Genomic DNA, 26,961 nt, shown 5'->3' with positions numbered 1-26,961 from the left:
TTGATGAGAAATCCAAGATTGGTGAGAAGTCGTACAGTCATTTCCATTGTTCTGATGGTCTCAGTTGGAGTGAAGGTCATAATTGACCAATCATCTAGATATGGGAAAACACATAGTCCTATCTGATAGAGGTGTGCTACTGCGGTTACCACACATTTTGTGAATACTCTGGTTGCAGTTATAAGACCGAATAGTAGCACTCGATGGGATATGGTCTGTTGCCATTTGACTTGAATTGACCTATGTTGCACAAAGCCTGTGAACCAACTTGCCACTTCGCCTTTGATTCCCACCTCGACTAGCATCTCTAGTAGAAGTTTGTGATTCACCAGATCGAAGGCAGCTGATAGATCCAGTTGCATCAGAAAGATTTGTTGGTTTTTAATCGAGACGTAAACGGGATTCAGTTTCTGCACTGAATGAAGGCTGGAATCCTGATTGCATAGGATCAAATAGTTGATGGTAGTTCAAGACCTTTTGGAGTTGGGAAGCGACCACTGCTTGCATGATTTTTGTTACTGTGGGGATGTTGGCAACTGGGCAGTAGTTGTTGTGAGATGATTTGTCAAGGGATTCTCCTTTTAGGAGGGATATTAATACATTGCCCTCTATCACCTTAGGGAAGTTGCCTGAGGATAGTGTGATCTCCACTAGCACTCCACTCCATTTAGCCATCTTTAATAGAAATTTTGGCTAATTAATTTATTTTATTTATTTATTGTTTAAGATTTATTAACCGCTTTTATGTAGAGATTCACCCAAAGCAACATAGATATGATGCTAATTCTTTTCTACAATAAAGCTTACTATGTAGCCAAGGGGCCAAGTGCAGATGTATAGGTGAGGATAAGATGGGTAGTGCAGGGTCAGTTGTTTTTAATAGATGGGTGGCTAAACTCAAGTCAAGTTCTTTGTACAGTTAAACAAAGTTAGTGTGTATAGCTAGCTTGTCCAGGTACAGACGCTACATTATTAAAGACTTGGGGGATCATTCTGCACATAAGAATCTTCTCAATTCCTTCTCATCTTTACATTTGATCTCATGCTACCCATACTTCCTGTTTTTCAGTTTTTCCTCCTATTTTATGGAATCTTTACGCTTAGAGCTATCTTTTCTAAGATTCAAGGCAGCACATATGGTAGCCGTAGCCAGAAGGTTGCTAGGCTGTATAGAGAGAGGTGTGACCAGCAGAAGAAAGGAGTTGTTGATGCCCCTGTACAAGTCGTTGGTGAGGCCCCACCTGGAGTATTGTGTTAGTTTTGGAGGCCATATCTTGCTAAAGATGTAAAAAGACTGGAAGTGGTGCAAAGAAAAGCTACAAAATGGTATGGATTTGCGTTACAAGACGTATGAGGAGAGACTTGCTGACCTGAACATGTATACCCTGCAGGAAAGGAGAAACAGGGATGATATGATACAGACTTTCAAATATTTGAAAGGTATTAATCTGCAAACAAACCTTTTCCAGAGACGGGAAGGCGGTTAGAACTAGAGGACATGAAATGAGGTTGAAGGGGGGCAGATTCAAGAAAAATGTCAGGAAGTATTTTTTCACGGAGAGAGTGGTGGATACTAGGAATGCCCTCCCTCGAGAGCCAGGTGGAGATGAAAACGGTAACGAAATTAAAAAATGCATGGAATAAAAATAAAGAAATTTTGTTCAGAAGGATTGGATCCTCAGAAGCTTAGCAGAGATTGGGTGGCAGCACCAGTGGTTGGAAGGCAGGGGTAGTGGTTGGGAGGTGGGGCTAGTGCTGAGCAGACTTCTACGGTCTGTGCCCTGAAAATGGCAAATACAAATCAAGGTCAGGTATACACATAAAGTTGCACATATGAGTTTATCTTGTTGGGCAGACTGGATGACCCGTTCAGGTCTTTCTCTGACGTCACCTACTATGTTACGTTGCTATGTTACTATATGACGTGCCTTTTTGTGGAAAGCATTCCCTGTTCAACCCTAAAGTACATTAAACTTTTTCCTTGGCTTGGATGGTGACCTTTTGCCAGCAGTGTTGTCTGTATTCTCACTTTCTCTATTGTATCTTAGTATAATTAATTTTAAATTGTCATTTTTATAATCTTTATTCTAGATTCTTTTATTGTTTTTTAGACCAAATATGCAAACTAGGTTCCTATATGTGTTTCTCCTTTCCCTATTTGCTTTCTATGTAAACTGCTTAGTTAATCACTATTATTTGTGGTATATTTGAAGAGTATTTTGTTTCAGAATTCTTATCTATAATGTCTTGATGATTTTCTACATTTATATTTTGGAATCCGCTTTGAGCCAAATTTTTTGGGCATTGGCGGAATAGAAGTACTATATCATATTGTATATTAAATAAAGTTGAAAGGGGGGTCACGTGACGCTATGCTCGGGAGCAGACGTTAGTAGTTTCGCTCCCGCTCTCTAATTGCCAAATCGGCAATAAACAGCGCGAAAATCACCCTACACAAAGCGAAACCACCGCGGATCCCATTGCCACAATATTGAACCGAAATCCACAGATGGCAACCAAGAACTTGCGTAAAGAAAAAGGCAAATTGGTGGAGGACAAGATGGCGGCTCCGGCGAGCCCGGTGGCTTCCCAGGTGGGCTCCGCATGGGCCGCTGAAATTGTGGGAGAGGTTACCAGCGCCATGGAAGCTATCTTGGCAGCCAAACTAGAAACTCTGCACAACAATGTCGCACAAATCGGGGAAGACATGGCGACGTATTAGCAGCACACCAGCGACGTGGAAAACCGCATGGTGAAGCTAGAAGAAGCTCAAACGAAACTTCAAAAACAAGTTAAAGCATATGCTGAAAAAATAGAGGACTTAGAAAATCGGTCCAGACGTAATAATTTACGTCTGGTGGGAATACCCGAAAACCAAGGAGAGCAAGATTTAAAACGCTTCCTGAAGTCCTGGCTAACTAAAGATCTGGCGCTACCTGCAGAACTAGGCCCCTTGCGGATCGAGAGGGCACACCGCTTGAGCCTCAAACAGACAAACATCACTAAGCCAAGAGTGGTAATCTGCAAGGTTCTCAATTTTGTGCATAAAACGGCGATCATGCAGGCGATTCGAGGCGGAAAGGAGCTGAAGTGCGGTACCCATAAAGTACTATGCTTTCAAGATTATTCGGCGGGGGTTTCTGCTCAACGGAAATTATTCTCCCCTATCTGCTCAGAACTCGTGAAGCGCAAGATTCGATTCGCGTTGTTATACCCTGCATGGCTGAGAATTACATATCAATCCTCTACAGACATTTATTTCTCGGTGGAAGAGGCGCAGAAGTTTGTACAACTGTTGGATAGCGAATGCTGAGACGGGTGGAGGATCCTAAGAGGAACTTGTATTTCGAGGACGCCACAGCACAGGAGGAATATTCACGACACAGAGCATGGATTACAATTGATTATTACTTTCGGATCTCGCTGTGAAACACAGAGAAGGACGCTGTGGAGTTCTGCAGGCATATTCACTATGTCTGGGGGAGCAAGTGCATGGAACTCTGTGCAGCCCTGCGAGAAGATAGCTGAGGCTCCTTGAGGGGCTGGCAAAGTCACTTAATTAGCTCAAAGTTTGGAGCGTATGTGTTGAACTGATATGGGGCCAGTTGGGGGACAATGTTGGTTCGAGGTTATGTATAATTGAATGTTTGTTTTCACTGTTGGAGAAAGGAAGCGAGGGACATAATAAAGGGTGGAAGTAGGGATATTATAAAAAGGGCGTATGAGAAGAATATGCTCACAAAGTTAAGGTTTGGGATGGAGGGGGCGCTAAGTGTGACCTAAAACCTTTAGGGGTTTATCAGGGAATAGTGAGGGTAAGATAATGATAGGGGAGGGTGTCAGGATTGTGGTACTGGGAAGGATGAGAGGGAAGGGAGGGATTTGGAGTGGGGAAGGGATCAGGTAGGGTGGGATACACTGTGGAAAGCGGGAGAAGGACTAATGGTAGGTATGCTTGGGGTAACGGATAATAGGGCAGTAAGGAAGGTTAAGCTTGGTGGGAGAAAGAAAAGGAGGGGCCAGGGGCTGGGCTGGCTCTTCTCTAGGGACATAGAGATGGCATGGCAAACTACTTCTGTAATTTTATTGGAGCCTGGTTAAGATAGTAACCTGAAACGGGGGAATACATTCACCAATTAAGAGATCTAAAATACTGCATCACCTACAGCGTATTAGAGCTGACATTGTATATTTACAAGAAACACATTTAACTGACAGTGAACATGCTAAATTATAGAGATGGTGGGTGGGGGATTGTATTGCGTCTGCAGCAGTCGGGCGAAAAGGCAGAGTAGCTATCCTTATCAGGAAAGGAGTGGCTACACAGCTTACTAATATTGTAAAAGATCCTGATGGACGGTTTATTTTTGTCTCTGCGATGGTGGCTCGCCACAAAGTTTTATTGGGCAGTATATATGCCCCATATCAGCTGGATCTTAATTTTTATAAAAAGCTGGTGGCGTTGTTAACCAAAGCAGAGACACTCCCATTATTACTGGGGGGGGGGGGGATTTTAACATGACATGGGATCCTACCGTAGACAAATCTCACCCCCCCCCAGGCGGAGGCAACCTGGGACTAAGGGATTACCCAACTTTTGCTCATTATTGGATCTTATAGACGTTTGGAGGACATTACACCCCTATGACAGGGAACATAGGCGCCCCTTATAAGAGGCTTGGGGAGGCTAAGCCTCCCCAGCTCGCCACTGCCCCGCCGCCGCCCGCCGTACCTTTAAATATTATATTTTTGCTGGAGTCGCGGGCAGCGCCAGCATTGAAGGCATCAGCAGGCTCATCGCGGTTCCAGCAGCCTTCCCTCGCAAGTCAGATGATGGCTCCGCCCTCTTCTGACGTATTTCCTGTTTCTACGAGGGCTTAGCCATCATCCGACTTGCGAGGGAAGGCTGCTGGAACCGCGATGAGCCTGCTGATGCCTTCAATGCCAGTGCTGCCCGCAACTCCAGCAAAATATAATATTTAAAGGTACGGGGGGGGGGGGCAGGAAGGAAACGAGGGCAGACGGGAGAGGAGAGGAGGGTTGCTGCAGATGGTAGATGAAGGGGAGAGGAGAGGGCAGAGGAGAGGAGGGTTGCTGGACATGGGTGGATGGAGGGGAGGGGAGAGGAGGTTTGCTGCAGATGGTGGATGAAGGGGAGAGGAGAGGGCAGGGGAGAGGAGGGTTGCTGGACATGGGTGGATGGAGGGGAGAGGAGGGTTGCTGCACATGGTGGATGAAGGGGAGAGGAGAGGGCAGGGGAGAGGAGGGTTGCTGGACATGGGTGGATGGAGGGGAGAGGAGGGTTGCTGCACATGGTGGATGAAGGGGATTGGAGAGGGCAGGGGAGAGGAGTGTTGCTGGACATGGGTGGATGGAGGGGAGGGGAGAGGAGGGTTGCTGCACATGGTGGATGAAGGGGAGAGGAGAGGGCAGGGGAGAGGAGGGTTGCTGGACATGGGTGGATGGAGGGAAGGGGAGAGGAGGGTTGCTGCAGATGGTGGATGAAGGGGAGAGGAGAGGGCAGGGGAGAGGAGGGTTGCTGGACATGGGTGGATGGAGGGGAGGGGAGAGGAGGGTTGCTGCACATGGTGGATGAAGGGGAGAGGAGAGGGCAGGGGAGAGAAGGGTTGCTGGACATGGGTGGATGGAGGGAAGGGGAGAGGAGGGTTGCTGGACATGGTGGATGAAGGGGAGAGGAGAGTTGCTGGACATGGGTGGATGGAGGGGGGGTAGGGGGGAGAGGAGGGGTGCTGGACATGGAGGGGGGGGGAGGAGTGAGGAAGGAGATGAGATGACGGAAAAGGAAGAGAGTAGAAAAACTGCACATGACGAAAATAGGCAAAAGCTGGATCCACTGGACAGTCAAGTTTGCAGAGGACCCAGCTTTTACTTATGGATATAGGACAAGAAATGAAGAAGAAAAGCGGAAAGTAAACAAATAAATGGAAAGGAAGCCCTGGAAACGGAGTTAAGAGGACAGATAGCAGCAGAATCGGATACTGGGCCAGCACAATCAGAAAAACAAAGTCACCAGACAACAAAGGTAGAAAAGATCATTTTATTTCATTATAGTGTTTGGAATATGTCCACTTTGAGAATTAGGTGTTCAACATTAAAAGTTTATTTACTTATTTATGACATTTATCCCACATTAAACATGAATTAGGATATTTTGTGGCTCTACATGAGAATTGTGATATTATGATCCCTTGTTTCAATATTGTTGACGGTCTGCATTTTCCGTATGGGTGGTATATTGGTGTATTAGGTTCTGCCCAGTGTAATATTTATGGTACAGTAAGGTTCAGAGTGTGTTTATGCACAAAGTTGTGCATAGTGTTTTGCAGTTGAGCGATTGTGGTTAGTATATGTCATTCCCTAGTTATTTGTACATTGATGGGAAGTTTAAGGAATATCTTCTAGGGAAATGGACTGAGTACTTAAAACATAATGAGGGACCCACAACGGACGACATGTTGCTATGGGAAGCAGCCAAGTCGGTACTGCGTGGGGATATAATCAGCTATGTCATCCACCATAGGAAGGTCAGGGACCGGGAGATTTTGCGGCAGGAAAAGGAATTACGGGGATTGCGGCGGATATTTGGAGTGCAGCCATCACTTGGGGTCCACCGGGACATTGTGGCAGTTCAAACCACACTAAATTCTTATTACATGACAGAGCAGTTAAATCCCAACAGTTCTATAAATATCACCTTTATTAACACGGGGACAAAGGGAGGAAAATGTTGGCAAGGTTGGCGGCCCCAAAGCAAACCTCGAGACAAATTCTGACACGAGGGACGGCTCCTTCATAAGGATGAAGAAATAAGAGAAGTATTTAAAAATTTTTATCAACACTTATACGACATGGAGGATGAGGGAGGTTTATCAGGAGATCCATACTTGGGGAATATTGAGACACCAACCATAACACAATCAGATAACAGAAGACTGAATGCGCCTGTTACCATAGACGAAGTTAGTTGGGTAATTGCTCAAAGTAAAGTGGGGAAAGCACCGGGTCCAGATGGACTTAAAGCAGAATTCTATAAAATGATGGGAGATCCTATAGTGCCTGCGCTAACTAACGCATTCAACTCCTGGGTAACAGATGGTCGTTTACCAGATCATCTTAATCTAGCTCAAATTATAGTTCTGCCCAAACCACAGAGGGACCCCACAATGGTGCATCTTATAGACCTATATCTCTTTTAAATCAGGAGGTTATCAATAGAAATCAACAAAATAAACATGGAAAAGAAAATAAGATGATACCTTTTTATTGGACATAACTTAATACATTTCTTGATTAGCTTTCGAAGGTTGCCCTTCTTCCTCAGATCGGAAATAAGCAAATGTGCTAGTTGACAGTGTATATAAGTGAAAACATTCAAGCATTACTATGACAGTCTGACAGGGTGGGAGGAGGGGGGTGGGTAGGAAGTATGCATGGGGACATCAAAGCTACCACACTCCTCTACTTAAATCAGGAGGTAAAATTGTTAGCGACAATATTAGCTAATAGACTGCGCAGAGTGCTCCCAGATATAGTGCACGAGGCACAAGTGGAGTTCGTACAGGGGAGATCGGTTGCAAGGAATATAAGACGTATCTTAGCTTCTCTGGAATGATTAGAGACGACCAAGGAGGCCTCCATTATGATTAGTTTCGACGCTGAAAAAGCATTTGATCGAGTGGAGTGGTCCTTTCTATTTTCTGTCTTAGATACTTCTGGGTTTCAGGGATGGTTTATGCAGGCGATTGGGACATTGTACGCCTCCCCACGGGCTAGAGTGATGGTAAATGGTGTAAGCTCTGGGGATTTTGAGATTCAGTGCGGGACCAGACAGGGATGCCCTTTGTCCCTGTTGCTATTTGCCCTGTATCTGGACCCCTTGATTCGAGACTTGAGTTCATGTCTAGCTAGACATGGGGTACAAATTGGGGCGCAGGAGTTTAGGGTTGTGGGTTTGCTGACGACCTTTTGGTCCTGCTCACAGAACCAAGGGAATCTTTAGCAGCCCTTTTAGAGATTTTTCAGGAATTTGGGGCATATTCTGGGTTTAAATTAAATTTTGATAAATCAAAGGCGCTGGCGATACCAATTGACACAAAGCGACTTTGGCCGGAACAGTTCCCTCTGCGCTGGGAGGTGGACTCATTTAGATATTTAGGGATCCTTCTTACCACGCAGACAAAGAAGCTCTATAGAGTAAATGTAAAGAGACTTTTGGACAAGACAGAGCAGCAATTGGAGATGTGGCGCCCTCTAACATTGTCCCTGTCGGGGCGACTATGTCTTGTCAGAATGGTCATACTTCCCAGCTGGCTATACATGCTACAAATTCTACCACTGTGTTTGTTAAAGTAAGACATTAGAATTTTCTACCGGCTAGTTATTTGATTCTGCTGGGCATACAAAAAAGCTAAGATAAGACTGGCATGTTTATGGGGCGGCTGGCGGCAGGGAGGGCTGGGAATGCCTAATTTGCAATATTACAACATCGCTTGTCTCTCATGGCATGTTAGGGACTGGAACTTTTCCACTGACTACAACACACCTCTTGAGATGGAAAGAGCCCTCTTTCAACCGTACACACTGATGTCTTTATTACATGCAGATAGATCTTTAATACCAATGGTTATTAGGCAATCGATGCTTTGGGGCCCCATGCAAACCGCTTGGAAATTTTTGACGAAATGTTTGGGGGGGGTGCACATACTACGGAACTTTTAACAATAGTGTGGAATCCAGGATTCTTACCCGGATTGGTGAATCAGATTTTTGCAAGATGGGCACAGGTGGGCATTAGTAATGTCGGGCAAGTGGTGAATTCAGATGGCGAGATTAAAGCATTAGGGCAACTGATCCAACCTGAATCTATAAAATGGGGCGATACTTTTGCTCACTGTCAGTTAAAACATTATATTAGGTCCTTAGATAAAGAAGCAGTGACATGTGGTATGGGTAAGAAGATTCAAGACCTGTTTATGGAGCTCGCAGAAGAGGCTCCCTCTATTTCCAGTATTCAGGTGAAGATATGGTCCATGGTGCCTGGGGAAGAGCTGGTCCAGCGGCAAAGATGGGAAGCAGATGTGGGGGAAAGCCTTGCTGATTGGAACATAGCTGATCATATTAAAGGAATACCCAAATTGGTCAGTGGAGCGAATTATCGCGAATGTGCTTTTAGAGTGATACACAGGGCCTACTTTACACAGGTTCAACTATTTAGAACGGGGGGGATCCATACACCTGTTTGTTTGAAATGCAATACCTCAAACAATACCTATTATCATGCTTTTTGGGAATGTGCACGGATACGGCAATTTTGGAGAAGAGTGAGGGGATTTTTATCTTTTATTTTGTCTACCCAACTCCAAGGAACATCTCTTCAAATGGTGTTGGATTGTCCGAGATCATTTGGGGGCCTGAAAGCAGATGAGAAACTATTATGCCGTAAATTCTGTTTGCTTGCCAGGAAATGTATCTTACAGTCATGGACTTCTTCAGAACCCCCTGAGTATTGGCACTGGCGGAATCAATCCACCAATTAACGATGTGGGAGGCGAAAGAAGCTAAAGGATCCTTCAAACGGAAAACTCGCTTCTTAAAGATTTGGGGACCTTTTATAGATAACCTCACACACCGTGGTAGAAGCCTTGTACTTAATAAGCTATGATTGGTCAAAATGGTAATGAGTGTTTGAACCTTGCAGTTTGCACAGTGTCTCCCGCAAGGGGAGGGGGAGAAGAGGGGTAGATAAGGGAAGGGGAAGAGGGAAGGGGATAGGATAGTTGGAGGGGGGGATTAGGGAAGGGTATGATCAGAAGATTTAAGGTTAGCCAGGGGGGGGGGGGGGGGGGAGAAGGGGCAAAAATTAAACGTTTGAAGATGATGTCATGTATACTTCAGCGCTGAGGGGCTGACTGCTAGTTATGTGTTTTAGTTATATCAAGTGCTTCCTATGTACAGATTTCATGTTATTTTGTCTTCAATAAAATTGTTGAAACGTAAATGAAGTTGAAATGTGAAATCTGCAGGATTTCCTTATATATTGCTTCTCCGAGGACAAGCAGGCTGCTTATTCTCACGATTGGTGACGTCCGACGGCAGCCCAGATCGGAAGATCTTACTAGCAACAAAGTTTGCTAGCCCTCGCGTGCACGTAGCGCGAACGTGCTCCTCAGTTTCTTTTTTTCCGCGGCTCAGGAAGGCTGTTTTACGGCGGTTCTGTGTCCCAGAGAGGCCCTCGCTGCATTTTTGCCACTTTTCACCGCTTTTTTCGCCGAGTTTGGCGTATTTCTCGAGTTCGCTCGTGTACACCGTTAAAAAAGTTTCCTCTATTTCTTTAGTTTTGCCTGTAAGTTTCCTTTCTTTGTCTGTGAGCGGCCATTTTGGCCGCCCCATGCGGTTTTTCCCTCTTTGGTGTCTTGTTTTCGGCACCATCGCGAATTTTGACCTCGCCGGCGCGATTTTTCCGCCCATGTCCTCGAAGCCTGCCAGCGGCTTCAAGAAGTGCACGTGGTGCAGCTGGACTATCTCGCTCACTGATAGGCACGTCTCGTGTCTTCAGTATTTGGGGGCTGGTCATTGTCCCAACGCCTGCACGTGTGTCTTCAGTTAAAAAAGAGGACCCAGGCGGCGAGATCGGCTCAGTGGAACCTGTTGTTCGGAGCCCAGTCCGGTCCTTCGACGTCGACAGAGCCAGTGGTACCAAGGTCATCACCGGTATCGATGTCGGCATCGGAGGGTGCATCGACGTCCGGAGCGCAGGTGATGGCTGTCCAGAGATCCACGCTGGTAGCAGTGAGCCATCGAGTGGGTCTCCACCGGCCTCGAGGGCTCCTGCAGTACAGGCCCCCCGGGACCGCCCACCTTTGGACCCGTCCCCGAGGAGATGTGTGGATTCCACGTCTTCCTCTTCGGTACCAGGAGGTACCGCTGACGTGCTTCGAGCGAAGGCGAAGAAGCACCATCATCGGTCACCTTCCTGTCACGGTACCGAGAGCTCCGGGGCGCCGAGGGAATCGGCACCTGGAAAGCAATCAACGCCGGGAGGACCGCTCACCCTCCATTCAGGAGGTATTGATGCGCTCTGCTCCGGACAGCCCGGTACCGCCTCTGCGCCCCAGGCAGATTCTGTCCTCGTCACCGGTACCGGCCCCACAGCCTTGCTCGACAGACGCTCTAGACAAGCGCCTCCGAGCCATACTTCCGGGGATTCTGGAAGGACTGCTGCGACCATCTGCTATACCGTCGAGAGATGCGGCGGTTGGCTCCCCGCCCGTGGTGAGGACTGCGACGCTGGTACTACTTGCGGCATCGGCGTCCGCTGCCACCCAAGTTGACTCCCCATCCATGTCGCTGGAGGGAGCTTCATCGCCGGTGGCGAGGGAGTCTTCTTCTCGACATCGCCATAGAGGACTTAGTTCCTCGGTGTCGAGATGGGCTCGGCTTCGGGCCACAGTTTGAGAACTGGTGTCCGATACCGAAGGTGAGGCCTCGTGGGAGGCAGAGGAAGGCCCCAGATATTTCTCTGATGAGGAGTCTTGTGGTCTTCCTTCTGATCCCACTCCTTCGCCAGAGAGAAGCTTTCTCCCCCTGAGAGTCTGTCTTTCTCATCATTTGTCTGGGAAATGTCTACGGCCAGTCCCTTCCCAGTGGTTACTGAGGATGAGCCCAGGGCTGAGATGTTCGAGGTTCTGAACTATCCTTCGCCACCTAAGGAGTCGCCCACTGTTCCCCTTAAGCAGACATTGTTGGCGAACTGGATGAAACCCTTAAGTAATCCCACTATCCCCAAAAAGATTGAGTCCCAGTATCGGATCCACGGGGACCCAGAGTTGATGAAGACCCAGTTGCCTCTTGACTCTGGAGTTGTGGATCTGGCTCTCAAGAAAGTCAAGAGTACTAGGGATTACACCTCGGCGCCCCCGGGACGGGAGTCTAGGACTGGACTCTTTGGGAGGAAGGCCTACCATTCTGCTATGCTCGTGTCCAAGAGCATCCACTTGCGGAACAATATGAGGCAGCTGACGGACTTGGTCGATAAGCTCCCGTCGGAGCAGGCCAAGCCTTTTTAGGAGGTGGTCAGGCAGATGAAGGCGTGTCCCAAATTCCTGTCCAGGGGTATTTACGACAATTTTGATGTTGCGTCCAGGGCCGCTGCTCAAGGTATAGTGATGCGCAGACTCTCATGGCTGCGTACCTCTGACCTGGAGAATAGAGTCCAGCAGCGGATTGCGGATGCTTCTTGCTGGGGGGATAACATTTTTGGTGAGCAGGTCGAACAGGTGGTAGAACAGCTCCACCAGCGGGACACCGCATTCGACAAACTCTCCCACCGGACGCCTTCAGCATCTACCTCATCAGGTAGACGTTTTTATGGGGGGAGGAGGAATGCTCCCTACGCTCATAATAAGCATAGGTACAATCCACCTTCCCGCCAGCCTGCTCAGGCTAAGCCCCAGAGCGCTCATTCACGTCAACAGCGTGCGCCTCAACAGGCCCCTGCAGCTCCCCAGCAAAAGCAAGGGATGGGCTTTTGACTGGCTCCAGGCGAGCATAGCCGATATAAAAGTGTCCGTGCCGGACGATCTGCTGGTAGGAAGGAGGTTAATGTTTTTTCACCAAAGGTGGCCTCTTGTAACCTCCGACCGGTGGGTTCTCCAAATAGTCCGGCTAGGATACTCCCTCAATTTGATCTCCATACCTCCAAATTGCCCACCGGGAGCTCAGTCCTTCAGCTTCCAGCACAGGCAGGTACTTGCAGAGGAACTCTCCGCCCTTTTCAGCACCAATGCGGTTGAGCCCGTGCCACCGGGGCAGAAAGGGCTGGGATTCTATTCCAGGTACTTCCTTGTGGAAAAGAAAACAGGGGGGATGCGTCCCATCCTAGACCTAAGGGCCCTGAACAAATATCTGGTCCGAGAAAAGTTCAGGATGCTTTCCCTGGGCACCCTTCTTCCCATGATTCAGAAAAACGATTGGCTATGCTCTCTGGACTTAAAGGATGCTTATACTCACATCCCGATACTGCCAGCTCACAGACAGTATCTTCAATTCCGTCTGGGAATACAGCATTTTCAGTACTGTGTGCTATCATTTGGTCTCGCCTCTGCACCCAGGGTGTTCACAAAATGCCTGGCAGTCGTGGCGGCGTCTCTACGCAGGCTAGGAGTGCATGTGTTCCCTTATCTCGACGATTGGCTGGTAAAGAACACCTCAGAGGCAGGAGCTCTACAGTCCATGCAGATGACTATTCAACTCCTGCAGCTACTAGGGTTTGTGATAAATTATCCAAAGTCCCATCTTCTTCCAGTACAAAGACTCGAATTTATAGGAGCTCTGCTAGACTGCTCATGCCTACCTTCCCGAGGCGAGGACAGACAATCTTCTGTCCCTTATTTCCTGGGTACGAGAATCTCAGCAGATCACAGTTTGGCAGATGTTGAGATTGCTTTGCCACATGGCCTCCACACTTCATGTGACTCCCATGACCTGTCTTCACATGTGATCAGCTCAATGGACCGTAGCTTCCCAGTGGTTTCAAGCTGCAGGGAATCTGGAGGACGTGATCCGACTGTCCACGAGTTTTCTCACCTCCCTACATTGGTGGACAGTTCGCTCCAATTTGACCCTGGGACGTCCCTTTCAAATTCCTCAGCCGCAAAAAGTGCTGATGACGGATGTATCTCTCCTGGGATGGGGAGCTCATTTCGATGGGCTTCATACTCTCAAGGGAGTTGGTCCCTCCAGGAAACAGGTTTTCAGATCAATCTCCTGGAGTTGCGAGCGGTCTGGAATGCGCTAAAGGCTTTCAAAGATCGGCTGTCTCATCAAATTATTCAAATTCAGACAATCAGGTTGCTATGTACTACATCAACAAGCAGGGGGACACCGGATCTCATCCCCTGTGTCAGGAAGCCATCAGGATGTGGCTTTGGGCTCACCAGCACGGCATGTTTCTCCAAGCCACGTATCTGGCAGGCGTAAACAACAGTCTGGCCGACAGGTTGAGCAGGATAATGCAACCTCATGATGGTCTCTCAACTCGAGAGTAGTACGCAAGATCTTTCAAGTGTGGGGCACCCCCTTGGTAGATCTTTTTGCCACTCAGGTCAACCACAAGGTCCCTCAGTTCTGTTCCAGACTTCAGGCCCACGGCAGACTAGCGTAGGATGCCTTTCTCCTTCATTGGGGGAAGGGCCTCCTGTACGCGTGTCCTCCCATACCCTTGGTAGGGAAGACTTTGCTGAAACTCAAGCAGGATCGTGGAACCATGATTCTGATCGCTCCCTTCTGGCCGTGTCAGATCTGGTTCCCTCTTCTTCTGAAGTTGTCCTCCGAAGAACCGTGGAGATTGGAGTGTTTTCCAACCCTCATAACTCAGAACGAGGGGGCGCTTCTGCATCCCAGCCTCCAGTCCCTGGCTCTCACGGCCTGGATGTTGAGAGCATAGACTTTGCCTCCTTGGGTCTTTCTGAGGGTGTCTCCCGAATCTTGCTTGCTTCCAGAAAAGATTCCACGAAGAGGTGTTATTCTTCCAAATGGAAGATGTTTGCCATCTGGTGTGACAGCAAGGCCCTAGATCCTCGTTCTTGTCCTACACAGACCCTGCTTGAATACCTTCTGCACTTGTCCGAGTCTGGTCTCAAAACCAACTCTGTAAGGGTTCATCTTAGCGCAATTAGTGCTTTTCATTATCGTGTAAAGGGTAAGCCTATCAAGGGACAGCCTTTAGTTGTTCGCTTCATGAGAGGTTTGCTTTTGTCAAAGCCCCCTATCAAGCCTCCTACTGTGTCGTGGGATCTCAATGTCGTTCTCACCCAGCTGATGAAAGCTCCTTTTGAGCCTCTGAATTCCTGCCATCTGAAGTACTTGAATTGGAAGGTCATTTTCTTGGTGGCAGTCACTTCAGCTCGTAGAGTCAGTGAGCTTCAAGCCTTGGTAGTCCTCCGCACTCACCCTAAGTTCTTGCCGAAGGTGGTGTCGGAGTTCTATCTGAACCAGTCAGTTGTCTTGCCAACATTTTTTCCCCGTCCTCAGACCCGCCCTGCTGAACGTCAGTTGCACACATTGGACTGCAAGCGAGCATTGGCCTTCTATCTGGAGCGGACAAGCCCATTCAGACAGTCTGCCCAAATGTTTGTTTCTTTTGATCCCAACAGAAGGGGAGTGTCTGTCGGGAAACGCACCATCTCCAATTGGCTAGCAGATTGCATTTCCTTCACTTACGCCCAAGCTGGGCTGACTCTTGAGGGTCATGTCACGGCCCATAGTGTTAGAGCCATGGCAGCGTCAGTGGCCCACTTGAAGTCAGCCAATATTGAAGAGATTTGCAAGGCTGCGATGTGGCCATCTATCCACACATTCACATCTCATTACTGCCTTCAGCAGGATATCCGACGCGACAGTCGGTTCGGGCAGTCGGTGCTGCAGAATCTGTTTGGAGTTTAGAATCCAACTCCACCCCCCTAGGCCCAGTTTTATTCTGTTCCAGGCTACACTCTCAGTTAGTTGGTTCTATTTAGGTCAATTTCAGTTTTGTCCTCGCCGTTGTGAGGTCCAGTTGACCTCTGTTTGTTGTTTTGAGTGAGCCTGGGTGCTAGGGATACCCCAATCATGAGAACAAGCAGCCTGCTTGTCCTCGGAGAAAGCGAAGTTACTTACCTGTACCAGGTATTCTCCGAGGACAGCAGGCTAATTGTTCTCACAAACCCGCCCTCCTCCCCTTTGGAGTTGGGCGGGAAGACGGTCACGTATGCGCGGTTCGTGCATGTGCACGCGAGGGCTAGCAAACTTTGTTGCTATGAAGATCTTCCGATCTGGGGCTGCCGTCGGACGTCACCCAATTGTGAGAACAATCAGCCTGCTGTCCTCGGAGAATACCTGCTACAGGTAAGTAACTTCGCTATACTGTAAAAGCAATGTAAAATTTAACACTAAGGGCCCAATTTACTAAGGTACACTAGTGTTTTTAGTGCATGCTAAAAATTAGCATGCGTTAACCACGTATACACCTATAGAAATATTATGGGCGTCTACACAGTTAGCACGCACTAATGCTTAGCGTGTGCTAAAAATGCCTATGCGCCTCTAGCACAGCTTAGTAAACAGGACCCTAAATCCCTCTCAGAGAGGTTTTTAAAGAAGCAACCACGGTACCTTGGTTGATTCTTGATTAAAGTCTCCCAAGGAGAAATAAGGTCTTATCTGAAAATGTTCTTTCCATTAGTCTTTCCCACTATTCCAAATCACGAAAGACCTTGTTTAAAAAAATATGTCTTTTGTTAGGAATCTGCACTCTCAGCAACCTCTCAGATGCATCTTACTTGAGTTTTTTGTTAGCTTCCTTAGAGCAAACACTTTAAGCTACCCTTTTCCTCACATAATGCCATTTCCTCCCTTGATGTTTTTTTTTCATGTTTTCTGTATGTTTGATGGCCACTCTCCTGCCATACACTGCCCTCTTTACTTCTTCCTCCATACCTTCTGTTTAAATCAAATTCTCTATGGGATTCCAGACATATGCATAGGGATTTTTGAGTCTGAACTGCTTTTATTTCTCATCTATGAGATTGCCTTATTCCCAGTGATTTGGTTTCTACAGGCAAGACCGACACCACCCCACTTGACCTCAGCGATGGCAGAAAATATTCTGGCAGCAGCTTGTGAGAGTGAGACTCGAAAAGCAGCCAAAAGAATGAGGTTGGAAATCTACCAGACCTCCCAGGTACAGTGCATAAGCAAGGAACGGCAGTAATTTGTAGGGAAGGAAGGAGATGGAAGGGCAGGGAAAAAAGTAAGGAAGGAGATGGAAGGGCAGGAAAAAAAGTAGGTAATCGGTGTAAGTGGAAGCAACTTCTTTTCACTTTGTACATGAGACCATCTCATTTCTGTAATATGGTGTCTGATTTAATGTAATTTAATTTCACATTTATATACTGCTTAACCATCTCCATAGCTCAAGGCAATTAACATAAACCAATTCCCAAATAAACATACAGGTAATTGTGACCCACCTTGTTAAGGCGAGATATATATATATTTTTAATAAATACAGTGGGGGAAATAAGTATTTGATCCCTTGCTGATTTTGTAAGTTTGCCCACTGACAAAGACATGAGCAGCCCATAATTGAAGGGTAGGTTATTGGTAACAGTGAGAGATAGCACATCACAAATTAAATCCGGAAAATCACATTGTGAAATTATATGAATTTATTTGCATTCTGCAGAGGGAAATAAGTATTTAATCCCTCTGGCAAACAAGACCTAATACTTGGTGGCAAAACCCTTGTTGGCAAGCACAGCGGTCAGACGTCTTCTGTAGTTGATGATGAGGTTTGCACACATGTCAGGAGGAATTTTGGTCCACTCCTCTTTGCAGATCATCTCTAAATCATTAAGAGTTCTGGGCTGTCGCTTGGCAACTCGCAGCTTCAGCTCCCTCCATAAATTTTCAATGGGATTAAGGTCTGGTGACTGGCTAGGCCACTCCATGACCCTAATGTGCTTCTTCCTGAGCCACTCCTTTGTTGCCTTGGCTGTATGTTTTGGGTCATTGTCGTGCTGGAAGACCCAGCCACGACCCATTTTTAAGGCCCTGGCGGAGGGAAGGAGGTTGTCACTCAGAATTGTACGGTACATGGCCCCATCCATTCTCCCATTGATGCGGTGAAGTAGTCCTGTGCCCTTAGCAGAGAAACACCCCCAAAACATAACATTTCCACCTCCATGCTTGACAGTGGGGACGGTGTTCTTTGGGTCATAGGCAGCATTTCTCTTCCTCCAAACACGGAGAGTTGAGTTCATGCCAAAGAGCTCAATTTTTGTCTCATCTGACCACAGCACCTTCTCCCAATCACTCTCGGCATCATCCAGGTGTTCACTGGCAAACTTCAGACGGGCCGTCACATGTGCCTTCTGGAGCAGGGGGACCTTGCGGGCACTGCAGGATTGCAATCCGTTATGTCGTAATGTGTTACCAATGGTTTTCGTGGTGACAGTGGTCCCAGCTGCCTTGAGATCATTGACAAGTTCCCCCTTGTAGTTGTAGGCTGATTTCTAACCTTCCTCATGATCAAGGATACCCCACGAGGTGAGATTTTGCGTGGAGCCCCAGATCTTTGTCGATTGACAGTCATTTTGTACTTCTTCCATTTTCTTACTATGGCACCAACAGTTGTCTCCTTCTCGCCCAGCGTCTTACTGATGGTTTTGTAGCCCATTCCAGCCTTGTGCAGGTGTATGATCTTGTCCCTGACATCCTTAGACAGCTCCTTGCTCTTGGCCATTTGTAGAGGTTAGAGTCTGACTGATTCACTGAGTCTGTGGACAGGTGTCTTTCATACAGGTGACCATTGCCGACAGCTGTCTGTCATGCAGGTAACGAGTTGATTTGGAGCATCTACCTGGTCTGTAGGGGCCAGATCTCTTACTGGTTGGTGGGGGATCAAATACTTATTTCCCTCTGCAGAATGCAAATAAATTCATATACTTTCCACAATGTGATTTTCCGGATTTAATTTGTGATGTGCTATCTCTCACTGTTACCAGTAACCTACCCTTCAATTATGGGCTGCTCATGTCTTTGTCAGTGGGCAAACTTACAAAATCAGCAAGGGATCAAATACTTATTTCCCCCACTACATAATCAGCTGAAATATTTCCTAAATAGCCATGTTTTAAAATTATGGCAAAATATTACATAATCTTTTTGTTCCTGTAAACCCAAAGGAACAGAGTTCCACAGTTTGGCTCTGTACCATGAGTAGATTTTTTTTTTTCTTCCAGATGACCAGTCTAAATTTCTGAACAGAAAGAACATGCATATTATTTACTTATTTAAAATATCTATGTCTTCGTGGACAAGCAGGCTTGCTTATTCTCACAGATGGATAGACACCGTTCCCGCGTTGCCTGTCAAAATTGCCACAGTAAAATCTAGAGTTTGAGGAGTGCAAGCAGCTTCCCACAGTTTCGCTTTTTCCACATGAGGAGCAGCTGCTTTCTGTAGTGGCTCCTCACACGCCCAGTCAGAACGTTTTGTGCTATTTTTGCAGTGCCTTTGGCAGTTTTTTTCGCTCAACCTACTCTTCTTTTCTTGTTTCAAAAAATGTATATAATAATAATTTCCTTTTGGCCCGTTTTTAAGTTTCCTTTATTTTTTGACGCGGGCCGCTTTTAGGCACGCCCGGTCGGGCTGTTCTTTTTCTGCCTTTTCCCCCTTTTTCAGGCACCATCGCATCTTTTAATTTGGCCACTGCGGTTTTTCCTTACATGTCCATGAAGACTCCCAGTGGCATCAAGTGTTGTACTCGGTACAACCGGACCATCTCAGAGAAGTACACCCATTCTTGGTGTCTTCAGTGCCTGGGGCCTGACCCATAGTTTGGCCAACTGTGTACTCTGTCTTCTTATGAAAACGAGGACTCATGTTTCCCGAGAGGCTCAACGTGCCAATATTTTTGGAGCCCAGTCCGGTCCCTCGACATCGGCATCGAGGTCAGAGGCGTTGGCATCAACTTCGAGCATTGCACTGACATCAGGAGCCCAGGTAGGGATGGCTGCTTCGAGGTCCCGTGACACTGGGAGCAGTGAGACATCAAGTGGGTCTCTACCTGTCTCGAGGCCTTCTACAATGCAGGCCCCTTGGGACCCGACCCCGAGGCGACGGGAGGATTCGACAGCACCGAGGAGCATGGGTGACGTGCATCGGGCGAAGGCCAAGAAGCACCGACACCAATCTCCTTTGATGCATGGTGCCGGGAGCTCCAGGGTGCTGAGGGATTTGGCACCCGAGAAGCATCGACGTCGGGAGGACCGCTCCCCCTCTATCCAGGAGGTGCCAACACATGTATCTCCATGCAGCCGAGATTCTGCTCCTGCACCAGCCCCAGTGATTCTGCAGCTTGTGCCTCAGCCGACACCACAGTCTTTCCCGTTGCATGCTGGAGCGTGGCTCGCGCTCCTCAAAGCTCTAGATTTTACTGCAGCAATTTTGCCGGGCCGGGCGACGCGGGAACATCGTCTACCCATCTGTGAGAATAAGAAGCCTGCTGTCCTTGGAGAATACCTGCTGCAGATAAGTATCTTCACTTTCTGGGTGGAGGACAGAAGTAATGCAAAGTTACTTACCTATAGCAGGTGTTCTTCGAGGACAGCAGGTATATATTCTGACATGTGGGTGATATTATAGACTGAGCCCGGTACAGACACTGCATAGTTTACTGTCACTTTAAAATCTTTAGGCAGTGTCCCCACCATGCATGCTTAGGTGCCTTCCCTCCCAACGCTCGAACAGATTTTTTAGGACTGCTTGTCCAAACTGGCTATCCCGCCTGGAATGATGCTTCAGACAGTAGTGAGCAGAGAAGGTGTGGATAGAAGACCACATTGCCGCCTTGCAAATTTCTTCAATGGAGGCAGAGCGGAAATGGACTACTGAAGCTATCATGGCTCTTACATTGTGAGCAGTGACATGGCCATGAAGGGTCAGTCCAGCCTAAGCATACATGTAGGAGATAGCCAGCCGAGATAGTACGTTTGGTGATGGGAATCCTCAATCTGTTAGGGTCGAAAGATACAAAAAGTTGGGAGGATTTCCTATGAGGTGTGGAGGCGTGTTTTCAAATCACTTAAAAAATGAGCCCTTTAGTACATTCCAGATAATAGTCTAGAGCACACTTGCAGTCTGAGCTATGCAGTACTGCTTCTCCAGGATGAGAGTGTGGCTTAGGGAAGAAGGCGGGAAGTAAAATGGACTGATTGAGGTTGTATTGAACTTTAGGGAGGAATTTGGAGTGGTTTCAGAGAACAACTCTGTTGTGGAAGAACCTGCTGTAAAGCGGGTCTACCTCAAGAGCATGAAGTTCGTTTACTCTTCTGGCAGAAGTGCTATTAAGAAGAGTACTTTCCAAGTGAGTAATTTCAGAGAACAGGAATGGAGTGGTTAAAATAGAGGTTTCATGAAAGTTGTGAGAATTACATTAAGTTCGAGGACAAGCAGGCATGATATTCTCACATGCGAGTGAGGTCATCCACGGAGCCCGGTGCGGACACTGCCATAGTGCACTGTCACTTTAAAGTTTTGAGGTAGTACCTCCACCACGCATGTGCAGGTAGGTGCCTTCCCACCCAATGCTCATGCACGGGACCAGCAGTCTAGCATTTTCCAGATAGGTTGGATTTCTAATCTCTTGTCGGGATGTCAAACTTTGCCTTTTTTGTGCCTTCCCTTTTCTGGGATATTATTTTTCATAATTCTTCTTTTTCTTTATTGTATTGTTCAAGTTATTGATTTTTCATTTTTTTTTTTTTTTTTTGGCTCCTTGGGCCTCTCAGCCCTTCTTTTGCTTGGGAAGCATCAACCATTTTCAGGTACAGAACTACTCAAGCTCCCCAGGCCATTGAGTCTTTTGACCCTGCATCAGCCGTATGAGGATGCTGAGTGGCTTTAAGAAGTGTACTCGATGCAATAGGACCATTTCAGGCACAGACTCCCATAACTGGTGTGTTAAGTGTTTGGGTCTGGAGCACCGGAACATAGAGTGTAACCTCTGTGCTTGCAAGTACGGAAACTTAATCCCACAGCGTTTTGGTTCTGCATCAACATCGTGCATGGCAGGAGATTCGGCACTGAACGCAGAACCTGCATCTGCGTTGGTATCAGCATCGATATCGGGTACATCGATACAGCATTGACAAAGTCCATCATTGAACTTGATACCATGACCATGGAAAGACTCTACGTCCTCTGTCAGTGCCATGTGCATCAAGGGACCTACTACTTAAGTATTGCCACACTGAGACAGACCAAAGGTCCATCAAGCCCAGCATCCAATCCAGGTCACAAATACCTGGCGAGATCCCGAAAAAGTTAAATACATTTTATGCTGCTTATCCCAGAAACAGCAGTGGATTTTTCCCAAGTCAATTTAATAATGGTCTATGAACTTTTCCTTTATGAAGCTGCCCAGACCTTTTTTAAACCCCACTAAGCTAACCACCTTTACCACATTCTCTGGCAACAAAGTCCAGAGATTGATTACACGTTGAATGAAGAAAACTTTCTCCAAGTCATGTTAAATTTACTGCTTTTTAGCTTCATCGCATGCCCCCTAGTCCTAGTATTTTTGGAAAGAGTAAACAAACGATTCACGTCTACCCACTCCACTCATTATTTTATAGACCTCTATCATATCTCCCCTCAGCTGTCTTTTCTCCAAGCTGAAGAGCCCTAGCCGCTTCAGCCTTTCCTCATAGGGAAGTCATCCCATCCCCTTTATCATTTTTGTCGCCCTTCTCTCTACCTTTTCTAATTCCACTATATCTTTTTTGAGATGCAGCGACCAGAATTGAACACAGTATTCGAGGTGCGGTCGCACCATGGACCGATACAAAGGCATTATAACGTCCTCACTTTTGTTTTCCATTCCTTTCCTAATAATACCTAACATTCTATTTGCTTTCTTAGCCGCCGCCGCCGCACACTGACCTGCAGCATAAAAAATCTAAGAAGCATCGCCATCGTTCTCCCTCCAGGCAGTCTGTGAAGACCTCCCTTGCATCAGTGTACTCGATGCATGGGAAGCATACATGCCGCACTGACTGCTGTCCTTCCCTCCAACTCATTGAGAGCCTTCAAGGTCTTTGAGATCCCCAACACCTGCACAGGCTATAACTAAGGCTGCTTCTACACTGCTTTCTCAGTCGGTACCCATACCTACTCTACTATGCTCAAGGAGGAGCTTTCAGGACTACTGCATATGCAGTCTTTTCAGGCTTACAGGGTGCTTGTGCCAGCCTCAGCCCAGCCTGTAGATACATTGGAGAGACAGTAACGAGAAAGGTCCCATACAATGGCTCGGCTTCGACAATTGGGGGGGGGGGGGGCACTATGAACCCAACTGATGCATATGTTGACGTTGGCAGAAGAACTCTTTCCAGCCTCGGAGACTCATCTGCTTCAACGCACTTTGACACAGAGCTGATGTTCTTTCATATACTTCTCAAGACCAGTACTTTGAAGAGTCAGACCGACCTTTCCTGGGAGACAGACCAGACCCCCAGGCCCCCTTCGCAGCCTAAACAGCAACCCAGTTTTTATTCCCTGGAGAGCATTGCCAGGTTGTCCATGCCAACAACCTACTGGTGGGAGACAGGTTCATCCTCTTTCAAGAGCGGTGGCCCCTCATAACCTCCAACTTCTGGGTACTTCAGATCATTCAGCACAGTTATGCTCTGCTTTGGGAAAAAAAGACCTTCCGACCATCCTCCAAAAGAGTCTTGTTTCAACTCTTTCCAAATTATGGTACTTGGAGAGGAGCTCTCAGCCCTCCTCTAACAAAATGCAATAGAACCAGTTCCTCTGCCGGAGGGGGGTCGAGGGTTTTACTCCAGATACTTTTCATATCAGGAAAGATGGGGGGCGTTCAACCGATTCTCAAGCATTATTAACTAGTTGCCTAGTGTACAACCCTTTTCCCATAGTTTTAAACTGAATTTTTTTTCTAGAAATAGGCATTTTTCCCATAGTTTTAAACTGAAACCTTTTCTAGAGGTAGAAACTTAACAGCCAAAAAACTCTTGTTCTAAAAGGCAGTTACTTTCTGTTCTTTGGTTGCTGGAGAGGCAGCATGTCCAGAGACCTCAATTAGGTGTTAATTAAGGTGTGGGGAAGTAGAATATTTGCATAGGTTGCTGAGTTAGCTTGAAAGAGCCTGTTTAAAATAGGCCCCTTAGATTCAAAACTATATAAAGAGGAAAGGTCCCATTGAACATTTCTCTAATAAATGAGCACTATTTTGCTTTGTGCTTGGGAACATGGTACCGGAAGATTGGAGGGTGGCCAATGTAACGCCAATTTTTAAAAAAGGTTCCAGAAGGAGATCCGGAAAATTATAGACCGGTGAATCTAATGCCGGTGCCAGGCAAAATGGTAGAGACTATTATAAAGAATAAAATTACAGAGCATATTCAAAAGCATGGATTAATGAGACAAAGCCAACATGGATTTAGTGAAGGGAAATCTTGCCTCACCAATCTATTACATTTCTTTGAAGGGGTGAACAGACATGTGGATAAAGGTGAGCCGGTTGATATTGTTTATCTGGATTTTCAGAAGGCATTTGACAAAGTACTTCTTGAAAGACTCCAGAGGAAAGTGGAGAGTCATGGGATAGGAGGTAGTGTTCTATTGTGGATTAAAAACTGGTTAAAAGATAGAAAACAGAGAGTAGGGTTAAATGGTCAGTATTCTCAATGGAGAAGTGTAGATAACGTGGTTCCCCAGGGGTTTGTGTTGGGGCCGCTGCTTTTTAACATATTTATAAATGATCTACAGATGGAAGTAACAAGTTAGGTCATTAAATTTGCTGATGACACAAAGTTGTTAAATCGAGAGAGGATTGTGAAAATTTACAAGAGGACCTTATGAGACTGGGAGACTGGGCGTCTAAATGGCAGATGACGTTTTAATGTGAGCAAGTGCAACGTGATGCATCTGGGAAAGAGGAACCTGAATTATAGCTACGTCATGCAAGGTTCCACGATAGGAGTGACAGACAAGAAAGGGATCAAGGTGTCGTTGTTGATGATACGTTGAAACCTTCTGCTCAGTGTGCTGCTGCGGCTAAGAAAGCAAATAGAATGTTAGGTATTATTAGGAAAGGAATGAAAAACAAAAATGAGGACATTATAATGTCTTTGTATCGCTCCATGGTGTGACTGCACCTCGAATATTGTGTTCAATTCTGGTCGCCACATCTCAAAAAAGATATAGTGGAATTAGAAAAGGTGCACGGGGGGGGGGGGGGGGGGGGTCACGTGATGGCTGGTTCCTGAGCGGACGTCTCATTGCTGCTCTCCTCGCTTCTGCCAATAAAACTACTATGAATCTGCTTCCCGACCCGGTTTAAGATTTATCTATTTACCTGCAACGGCTGTAGATAATCTCTGGTGCTGTCTGAGCGGTTGTGGTGAAGACCAAGTGAGGTACTTCGGGTATGCCAGCTTGGACCCCGCAAACACAGAAGACTCACGGAGCGCAACACATGGCCAAGATGGCAACCGGACCAACCTCCACAGGGGAGCTTTTGCAGCAGGCCCCGCCGGTAATCGCTTTGTAGGAAGCGGCGATAAAAGAAATCATGAAGCATATGGCAGTGGTATTGGATGACAAATTGTCGGCTCTGCATGCTTCTCTGGATGATCTAAAAGAGAACATAACAGCGCAGGGAAATCGAATACAACATGCAGAGGAAAGAATATCGCAACAGGAAGATTTGGTGAATGGTATGAGTTCTCAAATGGCCGTGCTGGAGAAACGATGTAAAGTTTAGAGGACAGAGTTGAAGACCAAGAAAATAGGAGCAGAAGGAATAACATCAGGCTGGTGGGTGTGCCTGAAAGTGTGAAAGAAAAAGAACCTTGGGAACTGGTGGAAACATGGTTGCCCAGGGAGCTGGGCCTGGAGGTGGAGGGGCAGAGGGTGCGCGCTGAGAGGGTGCATCGCGTTGAAGTCCTGAAGGAGCAAAAGAGCAGACCACGACCGGTGATCGCCCGCATCCTCAATTATGCTGACAAGGCACTGCTGATGGTGAAGTTTCATCAGCAACAGAATGTGGTCTATAACGGAGCAAGTGTATTGCTGTTCCAGGATTTCTCACCCAGAGTAGCTGAACTTCGTAAACGGCTATCTCCGTACTGCTTACAATACCCTGCAAGGGTGCAAGTGTTACATGAAGGAAGTGTGTTATATATGGAAAAGCCAGAAGAGCTGCGGTCCTTCATGGATAAACTGCAATAAGAGAACACGCGAAGATGAAGGCAGGACCTCTTTTGGGGTGCTGTGCCATATTGACAACTGCAGCGGAAGACCAGCGGGGACTGGGAAATGTATGCTAACTTTTCTTTTTGAGTAGGTGCGAGACGGTGACCTGGTGGCTTCCCTGGAGTGTCGGACAGATCTAAGTTGGGAGAGAAAGGGTCAACTTTTGTGGGACATAACAGTGTGAGATGGTGGTAATTACACCAGCAGGACTCGAACTAATGTGCAGAGCCATCTTACAAGTACTGGTGGGTCTCAAATAATAAGAGTAAAGGCAGGTGGCGAATTTCCATACCCATCTGCTGTAGGAGTATGGCAGATAGGGGGTCTGCATTGGGATGGTCAAGTGTTTTGTCCTTATGTTTGAGTAATTTATATGCAGAAGATTTGCCCATATGTGCACTCATGTATGATCATTATGAATATAATAATAGCGTTAGGGGAAGGGTGGGTGGTATGTTTCGCTATAATAGATAGGGGTCATAGCTGTGTGGAAAGCCAGGAGTTCTGGTAGCTCTCAGCTATAACAAGAGAGCATATACTGTTAAGTAGGACTGTTTTAAAAATTGCTGTTTATACAGGTTTATATTTGTAGATATAGTGTTATTTCCTGACATAAATGCACATGTGGAGGGGTTGAGGGGATGCTGTTGTTAAAGCATTCTACAGATACATACTGAACAGATATCTGGAGCTCAGAGAGTTAAGATAGACAATGTTGCTGTTTTCGGAGATGTTAACGATAAAGGGGTTGTGGGGGTGGGGATAGTAGCAGGGGGAGCAGTCTCTTTGGAGAGGGATACTTGCACGGGAAAGTACAGGGGGAAGTTGGGGAGGGGTTTGGTATGGCTGGTTGGCGGGAATGCTGGGGGGGGGAGGAGGTGGGTTGTGTGCATGAGGTGCGCGTATGGTATCAGGGATGTTGCTGCGGAGGGGGAGCTGGGGGAGAGAAGGGAGGGAATTTGAGGCTGAGAAGGGTGGGGTGGGAAAAACACTCCTGGAGCTGGGGAAGTTTATGTTGGAAGAGGCATGCAAAAGGTGTGTTATTGGGGCTGGGGAGAGGAAAGAGGTGGTGACCTGGGACATCACCTCAGAATTGAAATGGACTTGCTTGATGTCTGGGTT

The 26,961-nt window shown here is 47.0% G+C and overlaps 1 protein-coding gene across 2 annotated transcripts in view; it reads left to right on the top strand.

Annotated features, from left to right (window-relative positions):
• NOL4L (nucleolar protein 4 like) overlaps positions 1-26,961 on the top strand; it is a 189,367-nt gene that overhangs the window by 140,482 nt on the left and 21,924 nt on the right. For both annotated transcript variants that reach the window (XR_003943161.1, XM_030212672.1), the window contains exon 5: positions 16,616-16,738. Coding sequence is in view for 1 of the 2 variants with exons in the window: in XM_030212672.1 (XP_030068532.1) it covers positions 16,616-16,738 (123 nt within the window). In the remaining variant the exon portion in view is untranslated. The remainder of the gene's footprint in view (positions 1-16,615; positions 16,739-26,961) is intronic.

This window comes from Microcaecilia unicolor, chromosome 8, assembly GCF_901765095.1.
Source record: "Microcaecilia unicolor chromosome 8, aMicUni1.1, whole genome shotgun sequence".
Classification (NCBI taxonomy): Eukaryota; Metazoa; Chordata; class Amphibia; order Gymnophiona; family Siphonopidae; genus Microcaecilia; species Microcaecilia unicolor.
The sequence above is the reverse complement of the archived record's forward strand: the minus strand, read 5'-3'. Positions and strand labels throughout refer to the sequence as shown.